Source organism: Chenopodium quinoa, unplaced genomic scaffold, assembly GCF_001683475.1.
Source record: "Chenopodium quinoa cultivar QQ74 unplaced genomic scaffold, ASM168347v1, whole genome shotgun sequence".
In the NCBI taxonomy this organism is placed as follows: domain Eukaryota; kingdom Viridiplantae; phylum Streptophyta; class Magnoliopsida; order Caryophyllales; family Amaranthaceae; genus Chenopodium; species Chenopodium quinoa.
The window spans coordinates 2,363,299-2,383,684 of NW_018744582.1; the positions used below are offsets into that span (position 1 = coordinate 2,363,299).

General features: G+C 32.8%; 2 protein-coding genes and 3 non-coding genes across 8 annotated transcripts; 3 read left to right on the forward strand and 2 right to left on the reverse strand.

The window, feature by feature from the left end:
- Window positions 1–55: 55 nt before the first annotated feature.
- Window positions 56–128, reverse strand: TRNAK-CUU. Its single transcript has one exon. It is a non-coding gene; the product is annotated as a tRNA-Lys (tRNA).
- Window positions 129–701: 573 nt separating this feature from the next.
- On the forward strand, window positions 702–773 carry TRNAG-UCC. Its single transcript has one exon. It is a non-coding gene; the product is annotated as a tRNA-Gly (tRNA).
- Window positions 774–1,013: 240 nt separating this feature from the next.
- On the reverse strand, window positions 1,014–6,420 carry LOC110699323 (polynucleotide 5'-hydroxyl-kinase NOL9-like). The gene is made up of 10 exons (XM_021876831.1): window positions 6,176–6,420; window positions 5,331–5,559; window positions 4,444–4,541; window positions 4,235–4,268; window positions 3,713–3,882; window positions 3,428–3,611; window positions 2,495–2,675; window positions 2,232–2,331; window positions 1,904–2,031; window positions 1,014–1,386 (listed from the first exon to the last, which is right to left on the reverse strand). The coding sequence occupies exons 2-10, from the start codon at window positions 5,519–5,521 to the stop codon at window positions 1,336–1,338; spliced, it is 1,137 nt and encodes a 378-aa protein (XP_021732523.1). The 5' UTR covers window positions 5,522–5,559; window positions 6,176–6,420; the 3' UTR covers window positions 1,014–1,335.
- A 292-nt stretch (window positions 6,421–6,712) lies between these two features.
- TRNAG-UCC lies at window positions 6,713–6,784 on the forward strand. The gene has a single exon. It is a non-coding gene; the product is annotated as a tRNA-Gly (tRNA).
- A 2,775-nt stretch (window positions 6,785–9,559) lies between these two features.
- LOC110699324 (probable apyrase 7) lies at window positions 9,560–17,443 on the forward strand. 4 transcript variants are annotated; one of them, XM_021876834.1, is made up of 5 exons: window positions 9,560–9,989; window positions 10,199–10,711; window positions 11,351–13,464; window positions 14,030–14,347; window positions 16,959–17,443. In XM_021876834.1, the coding sequence occupies exons 3-4, from the start codon at window positions 11,484–11,486 to the stop codon at window positions 14,329–14,331; spliced, it is 2,283 nt and encodes a 760-aa protein (XP_021732526.1). In that variant the 5' UTR covers window positions 9,560–9,989; window positions 10,199–10,711; window positions 11,351–11,483; the 3' UTR covers window positions 14,332–14,347; window positions 16,959–17,443. The 4 variants fall into 4 exon arrangements, with proteins under 4 accessions (XP_021732526.1, XP_021732527.1, XP_021732524.1 ...); XM_021876835.1 differs by having other exon boundaries at window positions 10,600–10,711; XM_021876832.1 differs by lacking the exon at window positions 10,199–10,711 and having other exon boundaries at window positions 9,561–9,989.
- Window positions 17,444–20,386: the final 2,943 nt, after the last annotated feature.

The window sequence follows — 20,386 nt, forward strand, 5'->3', positions numbered from 1 at the left end:
GTGGGAAAGGTTGGATTATTAAATTTAAAACGGTAGAAGCAAAATAAAAATAAATCGCCCACCGTGGGGCTCGAACCCACGACCACAAGGTTAAGAGCCTTGCGCTCTACCAACTGAGCTAGACGGGCTTATTGTTAATAGATTCTTTATTAAATATTTAAACAATGTTAAATTTTTTGTTTTTTCTAATTTTGAGGAATAAAAAAGTTTTTATTTTTATTAAATGAATGAAATCATCCTCCCCAAGGTATTCCTTGTACCCAAATGTTTTATGTACGTACTACGTAGCATATGTAAACTCTAAATATTTATAGTTGTATACCCTCTTTATATACTCCGTATAAACTAAGCACTTTTTAAATTTCATTGTTTTGGCTTTGAAGAGTCTATTTTTTATAAGAAAGTTAATTGTATTATTGTCCTATATGCACGTATATGTTTCCTAACATAACATTATACTTCAATTCGCCGAACAACTAATAGTGTTTAAATATCTAAACATACTACTTATTTATATACCTCTCTCACAATTCTTTTTTTATTGTTTTTTTTGTTGAAATTGAATTTCTTTTCTACGTTAAATCTGGTAAAGTTCAATCAGTGAATGAGCACATTAGATATTCCCACTATTTCGTTGAGTAGATGTTCGAAAACATAGGATTTGAAATTTTTAAGTAGAAAGTAAGATTTCACACAAGTAAGCGTTTGTAGTCCAACGGTTAGGATAATTGCCTTCCAAGCAATAGACCCGGGTTCGACTCCCGGCAAACGCATTTTTAAAATTCAACAACTTTTGCTGCCTATTTTTAGCTTTGAAACAGTGATATTGGTGCAGTGGTGCTTATGGTTCTTCCAATAATATATTCTCTTTCATATTTCTACCTATTGAAGGCATTGTCTATCCATTCTTCAACTTGGTCCTTATGTATAATTTCTTCCCCTTTTATCCATCCTGGCATCCTCTGTATTCATTCTCAGATTAATTTTTTCGCACAGTTTCAACAAACTGAGGATCAGAAACACTGTCGATTATGCCATAATATTGTCCATCAAACGACCACTGTAAAAACCAAAATGTGCCCATATAAATTACAGCTAAATTCATGGATTGATGCTCCCTCTTCCTGCCTTCACATAATGTTCTGTTAGGATTTGGTAACTAAGTTATATAGCTAATTTCATGCATAGATGCATCGTCACCTAATGTTCTTAACGCTAGTTAGTACTAACTGATTAACTTAAACCTACAATTATATCATAAGTAGATTACAGCTTTCTACTCCGCTACTCTGACGTTCTTCATCAGTTGGACAAAGTCTATCAAATAGTTTGTGCCTATGTGGGGATGACATTTGCAGACATGTAAGGTGACATGCAACCTTGTACCTGAAGAGAAAGATCATAAAGCATTAGCAAAGTCAAGATGTTAAGGTTTATAAGAGTTTATTGAATGTAAGAAACAATGGAACTGATAAAATATTATGCATCCAGTAATCACATCAGGAATAAATGTTGGTTCATAAATTTGCCTGCCCCTTCTCAAAAATTAATAACACTCCTTCATCCTTGTAAATAAAGCCACATTTAGATTTTGAGCCATAGCAAAATAACAAGCTGTCTAACATTTAGCAAGTTAAGTTTTCCAATATTACAGTAGATGATACCGCCAGCAAAGAATTTTATGAAAGATTAAACTTAAGACACGATTGAGATTTTGAGAAAATTAAAAGGAAAAAAAAAAGGCTTGTGCAAGTAATCAGTCATCCTGCCTCGAATAATCCGCCAATCAATAGTTCAATAAGATTTTTCAGTATTGCATTAACGACGTATGAAGGGCAAAGGAAATTACAGACCCTAACGAGCTATGGGGGAAAAAAATCATAAAGAAAAACTATTATCATACCTGAAGCAAGCCAATAGGTATCTGAATATATCCTTGTAGGAGAAGATCTACACCAGCTAGGATATTCTGTGGAACAGGTGTGATCAAATAGATCACGTTCTTCAATGAATCAATGCCTCTCACGATACCTGGACCGCAGAATAACATTAATACAATCAGACAACTATGCCCATACGCCAATGAATAGTGTGCTTTGCAAATAGCAAATCAACCACAATATTTCTTTTGAAATTAGAAGTGTGATCTGTGGCATAGAAAACAAAATACAGCCCTGCAATTAATTTTAATACTGATTGTGTCTTATAGATGTATCATATATAGGACATACCAAGGCCAACACAGACAGGCAAAGATTGAGAGTCTTCACAGCTAACAGCCAATCCTACTATTGTTGCATTCAAACTGTAGAAGACTTCAGAAATTGGTACCTAGCACAAATATTACATAAAAATGACCTTGATCATTGGAACATAAATGACAATGGTCTACAAATAATGACATCAAATAGAAAAACATGTAATTACAGGAGTAGTGATAGTTCAAAAACATAAAAGTATAGGAACTTGGTAAGGAGCAATTAAAACAACAAACCTCACAATGAAGATGCCTGATTTTGATACTTGATATATGGACTTGGTAAGGAGTAAGAGAGGCTACTGCAAGAGCAAGTTCTTTGATCGTGGTGATACTCATACTACTTGGAAAGCACTGCCTAAAGTAAGCCATCAGTCGTAGCTCTCTAATAAGACGTGCTTCCTTCTGCACCAACACCCTGGGAGACGGTTAAACCAACACATGAGGAAAAAAAAAAAAGAATTGATTCTCTTAATCTTCAGAAGAAGGGTTCAAACAGTGATTTATCTATTGACGAGAAATCTAAGAGTAGAAACAGTAATCAACACTAAAACAAGGAAAAGAAACAGTGATCAACACTAAAACAAGGAAAATTGATCCCTCAAGTCCAACCTGCAGCAAGGAGTGAACGAGATAAATGCTGTTCACTATTCAGAGGGGAGGGGGTGGACAATGAAAGAATAATTTCCTGCGTTTATAAACTGTTATTTCGGCTGGCAACAACTTCAGATCAATTTAATTAAACAATTACCCCTGAGGCAAATCTACCCCATTAGTCAAACATTCTTTTGTCAAATTTGGTTAGAATGAACCAGGGACCAGATATAAGTGTTCTAGAAAAAAGATAAGGTTGATATAGATTTTGTTTGAAAATTAATAGAACATGCAAAACCTAAACCAATCCAGGTGTCAAATTATTATTGTGCCTACATCAGGTATAGTTAACAATCGCCTAACATCAATTTTTTCCTTTAAAGCCAAACATTATTGGTCATCAGGTTCAAACATATAAGCGCTACAGCTAGATTTTGTAAAAAACAGTCTAAAACTCACAACAGAATTTGTAGAGAAGTAATAATGATAACACAGATTTGAATAGTTGCAGATTTGCAGCCACATAAATCTACCATTCCACCAGTTCACATAAATATATATATTTCAAGAACTTACGATCGGTTGTAAGAATCCTTGCAAGCAGAAGTGATCTCCACCAAGTTTACGGAACATTCATCAAGTTCATCAAGCCAGAATGCGCCACTAGGTAGATTCTTGCGTTCAGAAGATATATTTATCTTAACCACATGTGTAGCAGCAATGTGCTTCAATATATCAACCAGTATATCAAAACCAAGACCTGTTGTGCAATAAGAATGTGAGTAACACATCAATAGTATGCTCAAAGAAGAAGAAAAGTACAATATTGAAGAAAATAAAAGTGATAGTTTCACAGCCTACCTTTCACCCAACCAGGCGTGTTAATAATAAGGGGCAGCTCAGCTGCACCAGGGCTTCCATTCTTACATGAAATCCTTAGGTCCTTTCTATAGTGATCATACAACGCAAATATGCAATTCAAGTATGTTTCAGGGTCCCTTTTTGAAGAAACATCTCCAAAGAAATAGCATCTGCAGACACCCATGCAAAGAAACAGCTATCATTGATTATATCTCAAGATTAGCACATTCACAGAAGGAGGTTCGATGTTTTTGTGCAAGCTTATCAGGTATTACAACCAACACATACCAAACACAATAAATTAAAGCATACAGACATAACATGTCCATTTACTGCATACGAGAAATTAGAGCATAAGAAAACAGAGCTCCAAATAGAAAAAGGCAATGTCATACGTCAAACCCAAGCATAATGGTCAATAATGACGTTGCAGATGCATCTAATTTTTATTTTTTTTCACCAACAATATGATTGACAATTTCTTAAAGGACATGAAAGCATATATTACAATAGGACGTTTACCTTTGAGGTGTCTTCAGACAAGGGATTGTTAAGTCTGGATGAAGGAAACAAAATTAATTAGAAACGGGAAAACATTATAATAATTAGCGTCTTCTGATGAAACGCATTCTATAAGTTAAAAGTAGAGTATACCTTGTATATATATTTTAAAATATAACACATACACACAGATAAGAACAGGGAAAAATTAAATCCCAAAATTAAAGCACCTGGAGTTGCTTCATCAATGATAGTGAGGGATAGGCATCCAGGAGGAGTGAACTCTGGTTGTCCAACATCTGTATCCAGATAAGCTACACTTTTGTATCTGCCAACCAGAAGCAATCATAATATCATTGAGTGACATAAGTATAAAAAATATTCACTTTTTTCAACATCACAACAGTTTAATAGTTAATACATCTGGAAGGAAAAAAAAAAAAAAAAAACTTTCAATGCAGAAGTAACTAATGGTTGCTCCAAAGTCTACCAAGAAATCCAAGCAAAAACCGATCAATACAAGTTTGCCAGCAAACATAACAAAAATGCCTTGTTTTAAGTTGCAGACTGTTTTGAGAAACAATGGCTTTTTTATCAGTCTGCATGCTCAAGTTCAAGGGGACACAAACAAATGTAAACTTCTTTTTATAAAAATTCTAAAAAGAATCTTTCAAGGAAATAAACTCAGCAGGAAGAGTATCAGCATAAGCTCAAATTCAGTTAACAATTTGATTGACAAAAACCAATCAGCAACAGATTTGAACTATTAAAACTACGAAGTAGAACATAAATTATGTAAACGATGTTCGGTTACACAGGTTCATTACACAAACTAATACAATCCAAAATATTATTGTTCCATACAAAATCTTGGAGGTTCATGTAAGACCCTAAGTACATTCCAACTTTACCAACAAAGTATTCAAGTTCACACAGTATACGAATAATACTCCGTAGCAAAACCAGCAATTAAACAGAACAATCACAAAATGAAACAGAAAATCTGTAAAAATCTTCAACTTCCCGAAAAATGCCATATAATTTCGAAGGGAAAAGGGAAACTTATTAGTTCTGACATGAAATTATTTGCCAATATACAAATAGAGAGGAATCTAACCTAGGGAGGAAAGTGTTAAGGAGATAACGAGAGAAAGTGGTTTTGCCACTGTTCTTAGCGCCGCAGATGAATACAACAGGAGGCAGTGATCTGGTAAAACTTTTTGCTATGGTGTATGCAGCAGCTGACCATTCTTCGGGAATCTCTATGCCTGGTGATGGGGTCTTTCTTATTGGAGCAAAAGCCGCCATTCCTTCTCCTCTTCTCACAAATTGTGTAGTGTATGTGTCTGCAGTGGCGAAATCAGAAATTTTACAAACATGTTTATGAGAAAGGGTGCACCTTATTGCTGGGTGTATATAAGAAATTTCATCGAATATGAGATCAAATAGATTAATCACATAAATCAAATTTCAATACTATAGTCCAAAATACCAGTATCTAAACTTTTATCCTTCATCTTTCATGCTAAATGAACTTCCCAAATCATTACAAATTGATAATCACTTTATAATCATTGGAAATATTGCAGATTTTGGCAAAAAAAAATTAACCTTGTTCTGCAATTAAAACATATGAATTGAATATCCTACTAAATACCAATTTCACCCAACTACCAAATTTCAATATAGCATCATTACATCAACTGATCAAAATATAATAAGATAAGCAGTAATCTTAATATATCAAGAAAAACATCAAATTAATCACGATTAAGAGCTAGGTTATGAGCTTAAAAAAAAGAAAATTCAAATTAACATTGACATACACTAAAAAAATTCAAACATTAAACATACAACAGCAGTTAACAGATAACATTAGTAAAATTAGAGCAACAAGGTGACATACAATAAGAATTTATATAAAAAAAATTATGAAAATTGCAATTGGGTAATTCGATTTACCTGCTACTACTATGAGTATGAATGCGAGTGAAAAAGTAAGTTTACAAATTAGAAGTGAAAATCAAATGTAAAATCCCATGTATGATGGATGAAGAAAGAGTTGAGATAGTACAATAGTAGGATTTTTGGGTTTGGAGAATCCAGATTTTGACATGTCGAACAAAATTTTCACAAACAAGGAGGAAAACAACAAATAGGTTTTGGAAAGAACCAAAAAAAATAAAAAAACGGTTTTTTTTGGGATTTTTTTTTTTTTTAGTTTTTTGTTTTTCTAAAAACAAAAAACGGAAAACAAGAAAAAAGTATTTTCATTTTTTTGTTGTCGGTATTCTAAACTATGAGAATTTTAATAAGTTTGACTAATTTTTTATTCATTATAAGACATATATCATATGATTTTGAAATTCAAAAAACCAAAAAACAGAAAATCACAGCAACGCCAAACAAATCCTAATAGTTACTTAAAAAAAAAAAAAAAAAAAAAAAAAAAAACCGTAGGAGGAAATAAGGTTATCAAAGAAAAGTTTGTGTAAATCAGCGTTTGTAGTCCAACGGTTAGGATAATTGCCTTCCAAGCAATAGACCCGGGTTCGACTCCCGGCAAACGCATTTTTTTTTGTGGGAAATATACTCTGACTAGGTAAATTTATAAAATTTCTTGTATATATATTAGAATATGTTTTATTATTTAAGTTGTATAGAATTATTTATTTTTAAAAAAATACATATATGGCACTATTTTATGTTTGTAATTATAGATTGAGTAGACGAGTATCATAAACATCTACATTTTTGCCCCCTTAAATACCCATATCATGGGTCCATAGAAGAAGTTTGCTTAAAACTAATTTAGCTATAATTAGGACCAATTAAAACGTAGCATTTATCAAATGCTTTTTGAATATTACTTGTATTACGAATAGTACGTAGAATTGATGGGATGATTAAGACATACTAGCTTCCAATTTGGTGTTAGTGACAAAGATATTAATTCTTTACTTGTTCAAACACACATTATGGAATTGATTCAATTCATTATGCCTATTGACAACGACTCAACCCTATAAACTTTGAGTCTTCCTTCTACTCGTACCTAACAAGTCAATTGGTTAGTCGTTGAAGGAACATTCATTTGATCAACGCTTTACTTTTTCCTCTCTTCAAATTAATGGAGCTTATCACACAATGTAGATAATTGCCTTTAGTCGATCCATGATAATAAAAGTTGTTATCTATATTGGCTCAATCCCTTGTAATTTATGATATAATCAAAACACCCTATTCTATTTTATTCCATTTATTAAGGGCCGCATATAAGAAAATATAATCATAAACCACTGGTAATTAATTTATTTAACGCATACATGTAAAAAATTAATAAAATCATAAACTATCGACCTAATTTTAAAGTTTTTCTTTTGCATAATAACTATTTAATTTAGTATTGTACTCCGTATTTATTTAATTTACTTGTATATACTACAACAAGCATTATTATATCGCCTTTATATTACTTTAAGAGGAAGCTAGGTATTGTATATATAAACCACTGCTAATTAATTTATAACTTGGTGTTGACCTTGCCGTCCATGCATTTCATATTATGTTTTTTTTTTTGAAAGCATATTATGTTGATGTAGTGATATGTGCATAGTACGTAATTGACTGTTTCTATTTTTTTGGTACTCTAAATTATAAAATTACTACGGAGTACGGAGTATAACATTAATTAGTCAAACATTGTAACTGACTTAGTTAATTATTCATAAAAACAAGGAATTATTTTTTTATTTTCTTTTTTATCCCTCTAATAATCCTCTTAGCTTGATGGAATAATTGAAACGTTGTGTTCTCATAAATGTTGAATCAAGAATGGCTGGTTTCAAATTTAATCTAATGTTGATTGTTTAGGACATAGAATTCCGTAAAACACTACAAATAATTCCTCGTAAGATTTTGGGTGTAATATCCAAATTAATCACCAATTCTTAGAATTAATTGTCTTTCTTGACTAAGCTAGGACTAGTTAATTTTCATGTGTTTCATTATATCCTCATATTTCTTTCTTTCAAAATATTTTTTCATGCATTTGCATGAGAACTCCATTTATGTAGGGCTCGTTTTTCTTGATACATGCATTTTGTTCATTACTTCATTCAGAACGTAATGTTGTCAACCCGCATTTATTTCATTCCAATTCAAGTAGGCAAGTACTAAATTTTGTATATATTTATTAACCTTTTAGTAATTAAGATAATTATAATTAATTAAACTTCAATGTTTGAAGTACTCGTACTAAATTAAAGCAACGATGAATATAATGTTTTTAGTAAATGTGAGAATAAACCATATATTAATATATATTCAATGACAAACAAAGTTTTACAACATTATAACAATCACTTTACGACGAAATTTTGTATCACATGTACCAACAATATACTCACTACTCAGTGTTTGCTAGCTGTACATGGAGCATGGACTTTATTCAATTGTGCTTGTAGCACATTCCATGCATGGTTCAACCATACATGTTAGATTGGCCTAGTATAACCTTGGGATATGATCGGGCACCACATGATAGATTTAAACTCGTCTTGACGTCGTATATAACATTAAGAATCAAAATAAGTTCTTACTTTTGGGAGGTATAATAGGAATGAAGTATAAATATAGAATATAAAGTAAATGTAAAGAAAAATAAATTAATTAAGTAGCTAATTCTTATTTTAGATTATAATAATTTTGATAGAATTGTTGGGAAATGAAAAGAAATAATTACGGAGTAAAAGATAAGACTTTTTTTTTTAATATTAAATTTTCACATTTTGACAGTTCAATTTCAATTTCACATTTTGACCCTTCAATTTCAATAGAAATGAAAGGAAAAAAAATTATGATAAAATAAAGCCAATCAATTAATTTCCTTTCAATTCCCTTACAACAATTATTAACCAATCAAATTAATCCATCTAATAACTATTAGATATCACATCAAATATGTAAACAAAGAAAATATCCTTTTTCCACTCATTTTCTTTTTTTTCCTTTTCCATTAACCATTAAAATCAAATTAACCTTTGTTATCTCATACAAAGTACTCCTATTACTTATTTTAGTGCGAGTCTCCACCAATCAAAATTGACTTCACTAAGTAAAACTAATTTTTCTCTAGTAAATATCAATTAATTGTCTTAGAGTATTTTCAGTACATAAATCTCGTATAAATCAATACTGTATTATTTAAGAAATTCATACCCATATAATCTTGATTATTAGAGACACAATATTCCCAAATGTCCCATTTCCAAAATAATTTATTATAGATTTGGGTCACAATTAGGGACAATTGGTTACAAACTTGCAAAATTTTCTGATTTCATAAATTTGACTTTTAATCTCAAAAAGGTCATATACTACCACACCTCTTCCTCTATCTCCTGCCCTTTTTCGCACAAAATTCCCACACAATAAAACCCAATTTTTTTATTTTTTATTTTTATACACAAATAAAATTTCTGGGGGTTGCTTCCGTTGGATCTTCCTGAAACCCGGAGATCAGATCACACCGGCAGAAAAGAGGAGAGAGAAAACAAGCAAAAGATTAGAACGAAAGAAGAAGAATTTTAACTGTAAATGGTTGTGCCCCCATTTTATAACTCTTCACTATTTCTTCCCTACCCAACTGTTTTTTTCTCTCTCCTTTTTTCACACTATTAGCATTGTTAAACCCAAATTCCTGATTCAAAGGAAGAGGAGAGATTACCACTCTTTGATCTGCTCATTCTTTGTGGAAATCCGCGGTTTTTTTTAGGTTGGTTTTGATTTACATTGCAACAAGATTTTAGATTTGGGTTTATTTTATTTCATTACTTTGATGTATGTATTTGCAGTTTGATTTTGTGGAGAGTTGGTTTTCTGGTGAAATTTTGTGATTTTATGTTGTGGGTATTTCAGAATTGCTGATATTTTGATTGTTTTGTGTATTAATTTTATTGGATTTTGACAATTGTTTTTTTGAAGGGATTAGTAACGAGTTTGAATCTTTGAGATGCCCACTTAAAAAGGTATTAGAGTTGTGTTTAGTACTAGGAGGGAGATTTGATTTGTATCGGGAATGAGACATTGTCAATAGGATTTTGATGGAAATTTTGACTGAATCTTGTGTAACGGCTGGTATTCAAGACCTGGGATCGAATCGAATTTCGTATACATCATTGCCCTTTTGCAGCTCCCTGGTCACCCGAAAATGAACTATCTTGTGTGAAGGTTAGACAGATTTTGGGTTATTGGAGAAATTGGGAAATGGAAATCAGCTTTGTATAGTTGTCTTACTGCCCTGACTGCTCTCTAGAGATTTATCTCCTATGAAATAATGTTAATGATGTGCTGAAACAATTTAGCTACTAATGTCTACTGCTTAGGGATAAGAACGCGTACGCCTCACCTCCTCAACATATCCAGATGTAGCAAGGTGGTTAGTAGGGGTTTATTTGGAACTGAAAAGAGTCTTTGACATGTTCTACGATTGCTAAGGTGTGAATTTGATTCAATTTGTGTAGAGTCTTACTATTAAGATATCTGTATGAGTGTATGAATTTGTTTTCTATGCTGCAAATAAATTAGTGAAGAATGCTAATTGACTTTCATTAAAGCTTTTGTAATGTCTTGAAAACTAACCTACCGATGGCGATTAGCCAATGATCTGTTTTGCAATGTGTTGAAGTCTAACCTACCAATTAGCCAATGATCTGTTTTATAATGTGCTGTATATTATTACCCGCATTGTTTTGCTGTATAAACTCCTTGAAGAATATAATAATGATGCTGTAGCATTTTTATCATAGCGAGTGTTTTACCGTTATGGGCATAGCCAAGCTGGTGAGCCATTTTTATTTTAGCAAAGAGTAACCTGAAAATATACTCTTTCCTAGCCCAGATTATTGTTTCTAAGAATTAGCAGCCTAGGCATTTCTGCATGTTTTCAATGTGTGTCTGCAAAATGCCTGAACATAATAGGATTTTCTCGGCAGTGATCTTGAATTATTAGAATGACTGGTTTTTGACTGAGTAATTATAATTTTCTCAAGCTAGAGGTTCAGAATTTTTCTGTTGGAAATTTATGGTCATTTACTCATACTCTGACACATGATTTTGAAATTAACTTGTTTGCAGGATTTTTGAATGTTAGTGTCTGGTCTGGAAAAGTGGCCCATTGTATACCCAAACATACCGTTTTCTGGGAGCAGCACGTAATATATATGTTGCCAGGAGACAGATGAGTGTGCTCCCATATTTTTAGAAAACCATGGTCTTTAGCAAAATCTCAGAAATCATCTCATCTGCAACAAATCGTCCATCCATGCGGCATTCCTCATCCATCCCATACATCCAAGCTGGATTATCACCTCCAAAAGGTTCTGGCCATGGTTTTAGTTTTAGCAGCCCTGGGCATATGAACAACATGAGGCTGTCTTCATCATTACAAGATTTTTCTCAATATCGTCGATTAGATCCTGAAAACGGTGATCAAAATGGTGGGATTGATGTCATCAATGCAAAGCCTCCTCATTCATCCCGTAAAGATATTTCCAGCCCTAGTTTCTCGAAGGATAAAGTGCCTCAAAGCAATCCATTTACACGTAAGAAATGGGTTAGAATATTGATGATCCTTCTTTGCCTGCTTTTCTTTGGTTTTCTTTTATTTATACTTGGTCAATTTCTTTATACTTTTTGGTCTGGTGGAACTTCCAAGTTTTACGTTGTGCTTGATTGTGGGAGTACTGGGACTCGGGTATACATATATGAGGCGTCTGTCGCTCACAAGAAAAGTGGTAATCTTCCCATTGTTTTGACATCATATTCTGGGGGAGTTAAGAAGCCAAAGGGACAAAGTGGACGGGCTTATAACCGTATGGAGACTGAGCCTGGGCTTGATAAATTGGTACGTAACTCGAGTGGTTTGAAGACTGCGATAAAGCCACTTCTCCGGTGGGCTGAGAAGCAGATCCCAAAGAATTCACATAAGACTACTTCTCTTTTCCTCTATGCTACTGCTGGTGTTCGTAGGTTGCCAAAACCTGACTCTGATTGGCTTCTTAATCATGCTTGGTCTGTTCTAAAAAGTTCCCCGTTTTTGTCTCAAAGGGAATGGATTAAGATTATCAGTGGTATGGAGGAAGCTTATTATGGCTGGATAGCTCTGAATTATGAAACAGGTGTCTTAGGGTCCATACCAAAGACAGATACTTTTGGTGCCCTTGACTTAGGTGGTTCATCACTGCAAGTAACCTTTGAAAGTAAGGAACCTGTTCTGAACAAAACTAACTTAAACCTGAGCATTGGACCAGTGAACCATCATCTCAGTGCCTATTCTCTTAATGGGTATGGATTAAATGATGCCTTTGACAAATCTGTTGTTCATCTTCTCAAAGGGATGCCAAAAGTGAGTATGGAAGACTTAGTTCATGGAAATGTTGAGATTAAGCATCCATGCTTACACTCTGGATATAAAAGTGAATATTTCTGCTCACTATGTGCTTCCCTGAACCAAGATGCTGGGAGTCCTCGTTATAGAGAGAAAGACCTTGGCAAAAGGGGCAAACCTGGAGTCCCTGTTCAGCTTGTTGGCTCTCCAAATTGGGCAGAGTGCAGTGCAGTTGCAAAGGTTGCTGTCAATTTGTCAGAATGGTCTGATCTTAGCCCTGGAATTGATTGTGAAGTGCAACCATGCGCTCTTTCTGAAGAACTTCCCCATCCTAGCGGTCATTTTTATGCAATGTCTGGTTTCTTTGTTGTCTATCGGTTTTTTAACTTGAGTTCAGAAGCAAACCTTAATGATGTATTAGAGAAGGGACATCAGTTTTGTGGTAAAACTTGGGAAGTTGCATATAAAAGTGTTCCTCCACAGCCCTTTATCGAACAGTATTGCTTTAGGGCACCCTACATAGTTTCATTATTGAGGGAAGGCTTGCACATAACTGATGGTCAGGTCATGATTGGCTCTGGTGGTATCACTTGGACACAAGGAGTTGCTCTTGTTGAAGCTGGCAAGGCATTTGCAACAAGAACAGAGCTTCATACACTTCAGCTATTTGAAATGAAGATAGATCCTGTTGTGATTTTTGCTGTTCTGTTGATATCATCATTTTTGTTGGTTTGCGCATTGTCATGTGCTGGTAATTGCCTGCCTAGATTTTTCCGCAGAACACAACTTCCTATTTTCAGGCATAATAGTGCGCCAGCATCAGTTCTCAATATTTCTTCACCTTTCCGGTTCCAGCGTTCAGGTAAGGTCTTTTTTTATTTATATATATATATATATATATATATATATATAATTTCTGTTTTATAATTTTATCTAAATTTCATATTGTAAATGAACAGAACAACCATCAGGTTCTGTTGCAACCAATATAACAGTTTGTCTTATTGACAATCTGCTTTGATTTTTTAGAGGATCATTTTTAGTTTTCTGAAACTGTCCATCTGCTGAGAGATACTGCAGTTCTTTATATTTGTATCCTCATGCCTCTCTAATTAAGAGCAATATTTTGTATCTCAAATGTTGATACACTATAGTATAGCTGTCAAGTTTGCCTCTTTTCTGCCTGTGGGCTAGCTATTACCTTAGGGTTGTAGGAGCCACAGATAGTCGCTGTTGCACTAAATTGATTTTTCACCAAAAATACTACTAGTATTATGTTTAAATAATTATATGATACAAAGACAAAGCATTGGATTTGCTTGTTTGCATGCATCTTTTGGTCAGTACTTGTAGTTTTCAATGCTGTGCTCGTTTCGTTAACTTTTGTCTTACCAATTGATGAGATAAGAATATCTGTTATTTTCCAGGGGATGCAAGAGTAAAAATGCCACTGAGTCCAACTGCTGTTGGTGATCAAGAAAGGTCACTTGGTATTGGACATTGGGTTGGCGGAAGCAACATTCAGCTCACTGATTCTTCTCTATATTCAGCAGTCAGTGGAGTTTCACATAGTCCCTCATCAGGTAGCTTAGGGCAAATGCAATTTGACAACAATGGCATGGGTGCCATGTGGAGTCCTCATAGAAATCAGATGCGTCTCCAAAGTAGGCGGTCAGCATCCAGAGAGGATCTGATGTCTTCTGTGGCTGATGGGGTGGTGAAGGTTTAGATCTCCAAAAATCCTGGTATGAGCTCGAAATATTTTTATAGTTTTATTTCGATAAACCTAGTCTTCTACATGCTACAAGATTTCGAAGTCAGTTAGCCTTGATGCCTTATCTCTAATTGTTTCCTCTATACGCTACATGAGTTCAGTGTTAGTCAGCTGCCAAACCTTATCTCCAATTTTGTCCTCCTAGTACATAATTTTTTTTCTTGGATCTTCCTTGTAAAGAATAATTAATGATGAAACCAATCTTGAAGAATTCTCACCTGGTTTTGTTTTCTTGTGTATTTTCCCTTAAAGTATCCTATACTTTTCATTCTTATTCATAACTACACTTCTCTTTTATAAATTCGTGATGTTTATTACAATTGTAAGTTATGTTCTTTCCGCTTTTTTAAAAAAAAAATCAGTTTTGATCTGCATAGTACACCCGGGTGTACCAACCAACGATTACATTGTACACCAGGGTGTACCATGCTCATGGTACATTTGAATGAAAATTGTCATTTAAATAAAAAAAGTCATCTTCCTAAATTTACGCTACTTGATTGAAGGATTTTTGTTATTTTCTTTCCATATTTTTAGCTTCCCTTATCCATAATTGTTCATATTCAATTTTTGAAAAAAGAGAATTTTTTGGAGAAAAAAAATAAAATTTTAAGAGAGATGAATTTTTTAGAGAAAAAATGACAGCTCATGGTGAATTTCGTCACGTTTTATGATCGTCAATTTGTAGTTGATTGAAGGATTTTTGTTATTTTCTTTCCATATTTTTAGCTTCCCTTATCCATAATTGTTCATAATCAATTTTTGAAAAAAGAGAATTTTTTGGGGAAAAAAAAATAAAACTTTAAGAGAGATGAATTTTTTAGAGAAAAAATGACAGCTCATGGTGAATTTCGTCACGTTTTATCAATTTGTAGTTGATTGAAGGATTTTTGTTATTTTCTTTCCATATTTTTAGCTTCCCTTATCCATAATTGTTCATAATCAATTTTTGAAAAAAGAGAATTTTTTGGGGAAAAAAAATAAAACTTTAAGAGAGAGATGAATTTTTTAGAGAAAAAATGACAGCTCATGGTGAATTTCGTCACGTTTTATGATCGTCAATTTGTAGTTGATGATCAAGAGAATGATGTTTTTTACAATAATATTTAATCTTAGATTTTTGTCACAGAATGAGAAGGTAGTTTTTAATTATTTTTTTTACAATTTAAATTTCATAATTTTGTTGTTGTTGTTATGATGTTTTTAGATTATTATATTTGTTCATTGATCATTGTTAATGAATTCGTTATTGAAAAAAATGTGTAATTTTTCAATGATTTTTTATTATTTTTTTTTTTTATTTTTTTTTTAATTTGAATTTGTGTTATTTCAGAGGTTGAAGATAAAGTTCTTTCAAATTGATATAAATGTTCTTTTATCAGTTTTTTGATCCGTATTCATTTTTTTTTTAATTTGAACGAATACGTCCATTGAGTTTAATCAATATGTTTTTTAGGTCTAAACTATATGTTCTTTACGTCACAAACTATGTACTTTGGGTCTGAATTATATGTTCTTTACGTTACAAACTATTTGTTCATCTAATTGCATATATTCTTCAAAAAAATTATCGTCTATTTGTGTATATATTTATATTTTTAAAGGAGGATAATAAAGGTTGATGAAGATGATATTCTTTTGGGACCTTCTCTATTGACGATTGATTTTTGGATCTAAAGAACATTTCTGTATTAATAACGAACATGATAATAATATTTAAAGAATATTATTTATATTTACCCTACATGTCATTTCACATTAAGTAATGAATATTGTGTGACAACTGACAAGTACATTAAAATTACAGCGAAAGGACATAAACATTTAAAATATTTTATCAAGAAATCTGATATAATAATGGACTTATAGAAAGAATATAAATAAATTATATAATGAACACCATAATAAATACACATGAACAAGTTGAATATTATAACAAAATATAAAAAAAAATATAATTGGTAATTTAGAGATTTTTTTTTTTTAAAATAAAGAAAAAGAACGAAATAAAAAATACTGGAATTTGAAAATTTGAAAATGAAATCTTGATCAAAAATAATTTTAGAGAGAGTAATTATAGGAAAGTGAATATTTTGAAATGATTTGACATTAAATGCATGTTAAAAATCAATTGGTAACTATCTTTTACCTTTTTTTAAAAACTGTTTCACAAAAATTATCACGTTCTTTATCTTTCAATGTTGTGTTCTTTTATAAATTCATGATGTTCATTACAATTGTAAGTTATGTTCTTTCCGCTTTTTTAAAAAAAAAATCAGTTTTGATCCGGGTGTATCATGCGCATGGTAGCAACCAACGATTATGTTTGTTGAGTTAATACAGAAAGCTTGTATAGGGGTGAGAGAAAACCCTTCTTAACAGTTAGTTGTCTTTGATGTGTACTTCGTATTAATTAGACTAAGGGATTTTTTTTTGTAGGATTTTCTGCTTATTTGAGTTTGGCTCCGTTCATTCAATGGAGCACCGAAATAAAATTCTATAGACAATAAGTTCATCAATCTTACTATAATACTATATGATCTGCCAAATAGACTATTCACTCATTATTCACATGCCTACAGAAATGTCTCTGACTGGGATGTTAGCCTGCTAACGAACTATTCATGGCTGGAACACTGGAAATCGCCATTGCATTTATTCGAAGAGGAAAGTTCTCATTATTAGAGAGGCACGTGCCTAAGCTACTCAAACTCCTAGAATGAGTATTTGGAGAGCATCGAGTATCATTCCTCTGAACCAGCAAAGCCCCAACCTGTAAATTACACATTTTACCCGAGGCGGCAGCGCTTACAGAAGCTGAAAATGAGTTGAGATGGCCTTGCTAACACCAATTTCCCTGAATGTGCTATAATGTTATTTACTGTAATCATATAGGTGACCCTGCTGGTCACCAATTGAATTTTGTTTAGCAGATAATTGATATTGAAGAACTGATTGCCCAGATGATTCTTTCTGGTAATCAGATGGGAGTAAATATAACACCGATATACTTTATATGGAAAAATGTCTGATATGCTGGTAGTTCTGCATCATGGAAGATGCATAAGAGCCTTAATGCTGGATTATGTTCATAGTTTCTGCGAAAATTTTTAACATCTTAACCCAGCATTGAAGAGAACGCAGCAGAGATTTTCATCGGTTATTTTTGCTGGAATTCTGAGTTTAAATATTGGGATTTTCTTTATAATTGATTAATTGACATTGTATGAGTTTGCGCAGTAAAATAAATTGTTGCAAAGAGTAATGTAAAGAATTACTAAACAATTCAAAGTTTGTATCATAGTAGTAACTAAAAAACATCGATGGGAGCCAACGTTTACAATATAATATAATTGATTAATTATATCGGATGAACTATTTATAGATTGTTGAATTACATTTACAATGATCAGATGATTTCAAGGCCTTTGAAAGGAAAATAATTTTGCCATACCCATCGTGAGTATGCTTCTCACACATGGAGGTGTGTCAAGATCAATTCCCCTTGTAAAATAATGCAAACTGAATCTGAAGTGATTTTTTTATATACTAATATTGATAAGGATTACAATGTACGACAATCTAACCGTGTTAGGAAATCTGTCAAAATATAATACTCCCACAAAATTTCGATTTGAGATTAGAATAGACAGGGTTACATACTCTTTGATCCTAAAAATTCCAATTTGGGATTAGAATTGACAAAAATTATCACAAATACCTCATTTTGCCTAATAAAAATATTTCGGTTTGTATGACGCATGTAAAACGAGGCATTTTCGATTTTTTTTTTTTTTTTTTTTGTGGTGTTAAACTAATAGCTATATTTTTAGTGTTAAAAAATATTTTCGAGTTTTTCTGTGGGTTTTTCGTTATACTTGTACTTAAGTAATGAAGTATTTTCATTACTTCTATTTTGTTTTCTCAGAACTCTGTAGCAGCCTTCTAGTTCCTTACACCCACAATCTTCATCAAACCACCGCCACCATATTTCACCACCGTCTTTGACTTCTTTCAGCTAGATCTGAAGGTCTATATGTTACATTATAATCCAAGTTCTATTTACAATTTTGATAATAGCAGCAAATAACCCATCATCGAATGGGTAATTTCCTTTAAACTCAGTAATTGATTTTTAGTTTTTAAACTTAAAATAGGGTAATTTACCTCTTCAATTTTGAGCCTAATTGATTTAATTAATTTACAAAGGGTAATATAAAGGTGATTTGATTCAATTTAGATAATGTCCAAATAGTACAAGTCAATTGCTGCATTTTTCAATTTCCTTAGAAACAACTATAAACTACGTGTTTGATCACCAGAACAACAATTAAGAGGTAACTGACCGACTGGAATCTAACTATTAAGAATTAAGCCCGAATCTGAATTAGCCAAACGGGTGAACCGAATGGACACAAGATATTATTTTTAAGTTGTCAGACTTGTAGATTTGATAATAATTGCTTTTGAATTTGTTTAGAATTAGCCTCAATTAGGCAACTAGGTTATTTTCCTAACTTTCATAGGTTTCCCTCTACACAAATTTGTGAGCTTGTATAAAACTATATAAATATGGTTATGATATCATTAAAAACTATAAGAACAAACTTTAATTTGATTTAACTCTAAACTCATCTCTATAACTGCTTTCATGTTTTTATTTGGCAACAACATTATCAAAATCATACATGGCTGATTGGAGTGATTTACCCGTTGAAATCCTTCGAGAAATAGTGTTGAAACTAGCTAGATTCTGTCCAAGACTTGGTCTGTTTCTCCTCTGTATGTCAATCATGTCAGTCCGCGTATTCTATGGCTAAAAAAAACTTGGACTAGGACGATGCCATGGTTGATGCTACCCGAAAACACACAAGATAACCCGAATAATTACCTTAGGAAAATATATTGTCCTAATCAGCAAAGGTGATGGTGCTAGATGTTGGGGTTCGTCGCGTGGTTGGGTTGTCACACTTGATCTAAACCTAGAAATCTATATGTTTAACCCGCTAACCAAAGCTCGAGTTCCTCTACCCCCTCAAACAACCATGTTAAACGACTATGTTTGGGTAGGACAGTGTTTTGTGAACAAGATGATTGTCTTTGAAGCCGATAATGAAAGAGATGACTATATTGTTATAGCATTACCTGGTGCGTTTCCAGGTTGTATGTCTTACTATGCAAGGCCTAGTGACAAAGCATGGACTTCAATTTTAAGTACACCCAAACTACACGGATGGGTGATGGATTGGGTGACGGATGTTGTGCGTTGGGGTCAAAAATTACTATTCTTGTATCAGGATGGAGAAATTGGATATTGTGACATGAGTGCACTTCAAAACTCAAAGATCGCGACAATTATGGAGTATTCGCTTATTCCTAAAGCATCCGACCCATGGCCCTTCATCAAACAACAATACTTGTTGGATGCATTCGGTGATCTTCTCATGGTAAGCAGACACAAAATAGATTTTGAAGGAGTTGAGGATGCTACTTTGAATTATGTTACAATACATTTTAAGGTCTATAGGTTCAAGTTTGACACAAATACTTGGGTACAAGTCATTGACTTATTTGTGGGGAATAATACTTCTATTCCTATTCGTGCATCACACATTAATAATTGTATTTACTTCACTGATGACGAGTTCCAATTTTGGGATCCACTCACTCTTTTCGGGGGGCATGATATGGGACTCTTCAACATCACAAATAAGGAGTTTCAAACCGTTTATGGAGGTGATGATATTCATTAAGTTTTTGCCCTTCTTTATGCTTTATGCCTAAGGTCTAGTTCAATTAAACATTTATTATGTAGCTTGATTTATAGAGCATTTTTTATTGAGTACCAGAAAATAGTCTGTGCTACAAAAAAAACTCAATGTAATACTTTGATTTTTTTTTTTTTTTTTTTAACAAATACTTTGAATTATTTAATATATGACATAATTTCGTTTTAATTGATGACCCTTTAAGTAATCTAATTTAATCCACCAGTGTACATAGATCATAT

Bases quoted from the DNA above. Each gene is read 5' to 3' on its own strand.
- LOC110699323 (XM_021876831.1), bottom strand. From the start codon at position 5,521: ATGGCGGCTTTTGCTCCAATAAGAAAGACCCCATCACCAGGCATAGAG. The intron at 4,269-4,443 runs GTGCTTTAATTT...TCCTTCATCCAG, and splicing joins CATTGATGAAGCAACTCCAG to ACTTAACAATCCCTTGTCTG. The intron at 3,612-3,712 runs GTAGGCTGTGAA...ATTGCACAACAG, and splicing joins CACGCCTGGTTGGGTGAAAG to GTCTTGGTTTTGATATACTG.
- LOC110699324 (XM_021876834.1), top strand. From the start codon at position 11,484: ATGGTCTTTAGCAAAATCTCAGAAATCATCTCATCTGCAACAAATCGT. The intron at 13,465-14,029 runs GTAAGGTCTTTT...GTTATTTTCCAG, and splicing joins TTTCCGGTTCCAGCGTTCAG to GGGATGCAAGAGTAAAAATG.